General features: G+C 36.7%; 1 protein-coding gene across 1 annotated transcript; it reads right to left on the bottom strand.

Moving 5' to 3' along the window:
* Positions 1 to 3,616: 3,616 nt before the first annotated feature.
* On the bottom strand, positions 3,617 to 4,711 carry ASPGLDRAFT_284567 (uncharacterized protein). The gene is made up of 2 exons (XM_022543760.1): positions 3,992 to 4,711; positions 3,617 to 3,698 (listed from the first exon to the last, which is right to left on the bottom strand). The coding sequence occupies exons 1-2, from the start codon at positions 4,534 to 4,536 to the stop codon at positions 3,680 to 3,682; spliced, it is 564 nt and encodes a 187-aa protein (XP_022400777.1). The 5' UTR covers positions 4,537 to 4,711; the 3' UTR covers positions 3,617 to 3,679.
* Between the last annotated feature and the right edge of the window lie 2,287 nt (positions 4,712 to 6,998).

Genomic DNA, 6,998 nt, shown 5'->3' with positions numbered 1-6,998 from the left:
CACATTCTTGGTGTCTTGGTACTGGGTTAAGCAGCCTTAATACACAGTACTATAATATCTACTGTTCTCTAATCACTTTAAAGGAATAATTAAGAGTCAAACATGTTTCCAGTGGAGATGCCTTTTAGGGCTAGATAAGCCTCTCAGGGCAGACACTAACAGATTAAGAGTCTCAGTGTTAGCTCAAAGTATGGCTCCCAACATCTCTAAGACTGTAAAGTAATTGCCTGACTCTCTGATGGCTAATTGCAAGCTGCACTGATAGAGGTTATGACTGCAGTATAGGTTACTAAGAGCCTCAGTAAGTCCTTAACCAACTGCTATAAATACCTAACCCTGGAGGATATTAAATAAGAGAAATGTGATAAAGCTTACAAGAATCAGCTGGTTTAAAAATATTAGCAGCTCAAGTGTCTGCCTTAATAATTACTCAAATAATAAATAAAGAGAATATTAAATATTAAGTCACTATACTTAGCGAATCTAATAACAATGACATCATATCAGCTGCCAGAAACTCATTAGATCTCATTAAAACTATTTTTAGTTAAATCTTTTATATATAAATTTGATCCTGACTGCTACAAAATATCCTCTAATAAGATAATGATCTTAAATATAAAACTAAAAACTGAAAAACTATATATAATGGAATTAAAGAGATGAGATGCTCTATAAGTGTGACGGTCTGGTCATGTGTATACCTCTCACGTGCTGGAAGCAAGGGATATAAGTCTCATCAATGCTGATGGCACATCATTCTTCTTCTTTCCTCATGTTGATTATTCTCGTCGATAGCTACCTAGGTAGAGCACATGAGTTGATGTTCCATTATCCTGGCTGAGCTCCGTGACAATAAGCTTCTTAAGAATGTTTAAGACTTCATCACTAGTGCTAAAATCCTTCAACTGATTCAGGTGATGTCTGAAACACTTAAAATTGATCTATTGATCCCTTATATTGACAGGCCTAGTATCCCCTGAATAGCAAGTTTAATTATATTCTTGAAAGATGGGATAGAATTGATCCAGAAAACTGTAAACTTTAGTCCCTCTTTAATACTAATATTTTAATGATTAAATAGAAAAAAAGAAAGGACATGTAAATTTCATGAAAACTAATTAAGAAAGAATATTAAGAGAATATTAAAGTAAAGAAAAGAGAAAGACTATAATAAAGAGCATTTTGTATATCTATAATATTAAGCATTTACTCTATAATGATTAGCTAATAATATTCTATAAAAAACTTTTACTCTATTAAACTATAAGGTAGGTCTAAATAGCTCATTTACAGGGCCCTATTATAGGATATTTATTAATATTAATATTTTTACTATTTTTATTACAGTCTTTCTAAGTCAAATTAAAGGTTTCTTTAATCAACCACCGAGCTGGCCAGCTAGAATACCCATAGAAAATGCCATATTTTGAACCATCATACCTCAACATTCTTTGTAGACACAGAATGGATGATTTGAAATTATAAAGGTCACTAATAAATATCACCAATTTTAAGTCATTTATTAAGCTAGTTATCATAATAGTATAAATTACAATTTAATGTTGAGGTAAGAACAAAAGATAGGTATTAAAAGACAGTATAGATATAATTTATTTCAAAATTAACTTACTGGTAGTTGTATTTACATATAATCTGCTTTTAATGTCAAAAACTGGGATAGTTAATGAATCGTAAGATATAATGAAACGTTTAAAAATATGGCATATTGTATGGGTATTTTAGCAGGCCAGCTCGGTAGTCGATTACGTTAGTGCAGTACTCTAATAACGTAATCTATCACTGAATTGCGCGGCGGCGGCGGCGCATCCATACTATCTATATCTATAAATTCCTTTTAAAGCAAGTCAAATTCATTAAATATATTACTATCTAGTAGATTTTAATCTATAAAGGATCTGCCTTTTCTGCTGATTTAACTGATAAAGATTGGCTGGTGTCCTTCCTAAATAAAAGGATTGATTTCTGCTTGAAGAGGAAGGTGGTGTTGGTGTCTTCATTTTGATATGGAGTTTTGCAAGCAATCTCTCTGGTTTAAAAGGAATAAGACCAGCAGCTGCAAATCCGCCCAATTGGCCTTTGAGAATGCACGAGCATGGATTTTGGTGTAGATAGATAGAAATTCCCATTAGTCAATAGCATGAACACCATTTTATGCCATCCCTCTGACTTTTTGGTCATAATAATATAATGCTTTATTGGCACAAAACAGCTTATATCAAGTGGCTGAAGTAGATTAAATGAATGAGGCATATATAAAGGGATAATCTTCCTCAGTGCAGAAATGATCAAAACTAGCAGTTGCATGACTACTATGACCATCAAGGATCAAAAGGCGATATCATATCTGCCAACAGTTTGAGAGGCAGTATGCTTCTCAAACATCCCCTGAAGCCATTCAAATCCCAAATTATCGTTTGTCCAGCTTACTTATACTATATTAATAATACCCAGAATGTTAACACAAAACTCATGAAGTCATCTATAAACATATATTCTCTTACTACTTTTAACTTACTATTATTTACTTTCTAAAAAATCAATGCCCCTTATATAACGTAATCGGTAAGCGAGCTGGACACAATGTATTCCGTACTAAATTGCCCTTTTGAGACTTCAATATCTCAACAACAAAGCTTTTACTTGAACTGAGATTTCAAATAAAGCATTATAGTATATATTTATAACACATAATAAGTGATCAGGTTGTTGGAATGTCTGTGTGGCCAGGTAATATAAATTACGCTGTAATTATATGTATATTCGAATATAGCGAATAAAATTAAAAAAAAATCCTAGAAAATGAAAAACATATGCTGTAGACCTGTCTCTAAGTATATCATACTACTTACAGGCCTCCATATTTAAAAGCGGTGAATATTGCAGTTCTAAAAATGGCGATTTAGTATGGAATACATTGATGTCCAGCTCGCTTACCGATTATGTTACTTCTGTATAATCTTAATCTTGGTCTCTATAATAATATATGAATAATCCCTCTATTATTATTATTTATTTAGAGGTTAACTAGTTTTTTTTTATTATTATTAAAATTTATATTTGTAATCATGAGAATAGTATTAATTACTGCTCTTAATGTAATCCACAGGCGAGTGACGCACCCTCGTATTCCATATAAAATGGCACTTTTTATACCTTCAATACCAGAATTATTATGAATACAAAAAATACAGTCGTAATTTATTTTACATTGAGAAGATATAGAATTTATGCTGTTATTGGTATACTATGTATAAATATACCACTGAAATATACTATACTTTCAATTTCCAGCCTTCTATATACTTGGTGGTTGAGTTATTGAAGGTATAAAAAGTGCCATTTTATATGGAATACGGGGGTGCGTCGCTGGCTTGTGGATTACGTTATTATTAGTACTAATGTGGCATTTAAGCCGATTATGGCCTGTTTTACTATATATGCTGCAGGTTGGTGGCCTACGCAGCCTGGAAACTGGTCAGCATGCTTCCTCCACTATAGCCTCCTGTTCTTGCGCTTTTTGCAATTCTTGAGCACTGTCAGGCTCCCTCCAGCCTGTATAAAGGCCCTAGGAGCGCTCCTCTCTGCTTTTGATACTTATTTTCCATGCAAAACTGGTGGACTTCATGCTGCAGTAGGATGGCATTTTGCATGGTCATCACTGCCCCTCTAATGACCTTTCCCATTGCCTCTTCCATAATTGATGGGGATATCTGATGATTTTGGAGGTGATATAGTCGCTTCTTTTGGGCCCCAAGCTGGTTTATATCTGCTGGAGTCTTGCCTGCACCAAAGGATTGGTTGCTATGTGATGATGAAGGTGGTGTTGGTGTTTTAAATGGTATATGAAGCTTCAATAGGACTTGGTCAGGTAAGAATGGAACCAGGCCAGTTGCTGCAAAGCTGCTTTGAATATTTGATGATGATAGAATCTGGTAATGGACAGTAAGGTATATATAGAGGAATTCTGTTTTCAACAGTGTTGATTCCCTTCTGCACCTTATTGGTGATTCTTTGACCATATAAGCACTTCAATGGCGAAAAGCAACCAACATCCAATGGTTGAAGGAGATGACTCAGATGAGATGAATGTGGAGGCATATATAAAGGAACAATATTCCTTTCTGTACAGAATCTGTTGAATTCTGCAGTGGCATGGCTGCTATGGCCATCCAAAATCAGCATGTGATATCTTCCTAGTGTACGGGAGGCTGTATGTGGCTCAAAGACAGTTTGAAGCCACTCCAGGCCTAATCCATCATTTGTCCAGCCATTCTTGCTGACACTGATTATAAAATCATTTGGGATAGCATGATACCATTGAGATTGGTGGTTGTCTGCAGCCAGAATAATCTGGGGAGGCAAAGCCCATCCAGTTGTATTTACTACAATAATAGCAGTTACCCATTCATGATTCCCAGGCTGCAAGGCTTTGGCATTGCTTGCCCAAGTCTCTGAGCCACATATAACTTTGGCTGTGGATGTCATGCCCATCTGAAATCCAGTTTCATCCATATTGTAGATATCTTGCTCAGAATTCCATATGTTTCAATAGCATCATGGAAGCACTTATACCACCCCATAATAAGCTCTGGATCTTCACATTTGGCATGCTGGTAGTCATATTTTCAGCTGTATTCAGAGGAGAGTTCATCATAGCATCAAATATACCAGGTCACCCAACACTCGCCCACATAGGCAGTCTGGGAGGATAGCCATGCAAGACAGTAACAACTGTGCCAAAGAGCATACAGTAGAGATTTGTAGAGGCAGGCCATGCTGTCCCATATCAATAATCCATGATGAGAGTGTCTTTTCTTCAGTAGGTGTCAATTTTCGGTGGTTGGCAACTGATTCCTTGCGGCATGTGGTTCCTTTGACCCGGGTCTTAAAGGTAGAGAGGCACATCATATGCCTTTGCTGCTGCATTTTTTGATGAAAAAAGACCTTTTTTAAAGGCTTCTAGAGCTAGTTTCATGCGACCTTCTTTTGAATTATCAGCCATGGTTGTGGTTGTGGATAAATTGCAAGTATGAATAGCAGGTGGTCACGGATGTGGCCAGCTGACCAGCTCGGTGATAGATTACGTTATAAGATAACTTCTTTAATTTATCAATTTAAATGATTTTTTTTTTTTTTTTTGCCTTTGCTTTTCTTCAAGAATATGAACTTAAAGCATGAATCTATAGAATTCAAAAGTATAATACTAAGCCTTTATAGAGTATCCTCTTAGATAATATTAATTAGATTAGTTAACTCTGTATGTTTATTCCTTAAGCCTGTGACTTGTTAAGTTTCTTTCTCTTATAATATAAAGGGGCTAGAATATTTAAGATCTTGATCTGCTTTAAAGGCCTTTTTAAGAACATTACAACAAGAGAAAAAAAAATTTACTTATAGAAGTAGGAGTTATTTTTAAGTAGTATAAGATAGACTGGATGTTAGATCTCAGGCAGTATAAAGAGACTGACAGTTATAGTTATATATTAAGACAAAAGGGGGAAGCCATCAATAAAATAATATTAAGTAAATGTTTATAGCCTCTATTAAAGAGAATAATTAGTAAATATTAAGAGAGAACAGGGGATGAAAAGAGAACTGATTAAGAGACTAAGAAATTAGTAGGTAATTCTAGTTATTGTGCAGCCATGTTAAGAGGTTATAAATTATGATAACTAATGTCTAATATCAAGGATTTTAACGTGGTCGGTAAGCGAGCGACGCACCTGACCACACATCTCAACTTTGGGAGTCTGGTTTAGGCCGTGAATCACCTGCTGAGTGTCTTCCACTGATAAACCACCCTGGTAAGTGATCTGTCTCTTAGATCTAACTCACTTTTGCTTCTTTTTCTCATTCGCCGCGCGTAGATCCTTGTTTTCCTGTGCTAGTATCGCACTGGCCTGCATAGCTAGCTGGGAACCCTTGACCAGCTGGTTTAGCGCCCTGCCTGGGGGGCTATTGCTGTTTCGATTGTATAGAGCTTTGATGGAAGATGCTTGTTGGTATAATCGGCGCTGGTTTTGTGGTGTTTTTAAGCTAGAATTGCTGGTTTGGCTGCCTGCCTGGCTACCTGGGGGGGTAGGTGTTTTTAGCTGAATATTCAGCTTCGAGAGCACCCGATCAGGGCTATATGGCACTATACCAGTAGTAGCAAAGCTATTTTGGATAGTAGCTGGTTTATAGGCCTCAGCATGCGCGCTTGGGTAGGCAGCAAGGAAATCAAGCTTGTCAATATGGTTGAATCCGCAGCGCATTTGCTTATCAACCAAATAGCCCATAGGCGCGTTTTGAAACTGCAAAACAGCCTACATCTAGTGGCTGTAATAAATGAGACACATGCACTGGCATACAGATTGGTATAATCTTGTTTTGCTCGCAGATTTGGTTGAATTGAGGTGTAAGATGGCTACCAGGTTGCAATATAGGTCGTCGACCATAGGCGCTGCGCCACGTGAATCCATTGACAAAATCCATTGAAGAAGCACATATTCCTCAGTTTCAGTCAATTTGTGATTGTTTATGCATGTATCATGGCAATTGGTATGACCAGCTAGACAGTGGTGGATTGTAGCCTTGGGCATACTAAATCAGTGTGTTGCTTCACACACAGAAGCAATTTGGTCTTTCTGAATCGCTTCAATACTGTAAAACCCCGTTATAAGCAACTATTTCGGCAGGTCGCGGAAATTGCTTATAACGGAGTATTGCTTATATCGGATTATACGAGCTTGCTGCCATAAATATATATATAGACGTCATCTAATTACAAAAGAAGTCTCGTATATCACTCTGCTGCTGTCTGCTAACCTTCTTTCTCAAAAGGGTCCTCTCATGGAAGAGAAGTTGCTGGATTAAGGCCTTATTTCCATCCACCTGCTGCTCCTCGAAAAGCCGGAGTTTATATAGACTCTCCAAAGCATCTGTTATAGATATCTGTGGAAGAGACTCATAGTTTTCTTCCTCTTCCTCCTCTT

Source organism: Aspergillus glaucus, assembly GCF_001890805.1.
Source record: "Aspergillus glaucus CBS 516.65 unplaced genomic scaffold ASPGLscaffold_10, whole genome shotgun sequence".
Taxonomy (NCBI): Eukaryota; Fungi; Ascomycota; class Eurotiomycetes; order Eurotiales; family Aspergillaceae; genus Aspergillus; species Aspergillus glaucus.
This window is presented reverse-complemented; position numbering and strand designations above follow the sequence as displayed.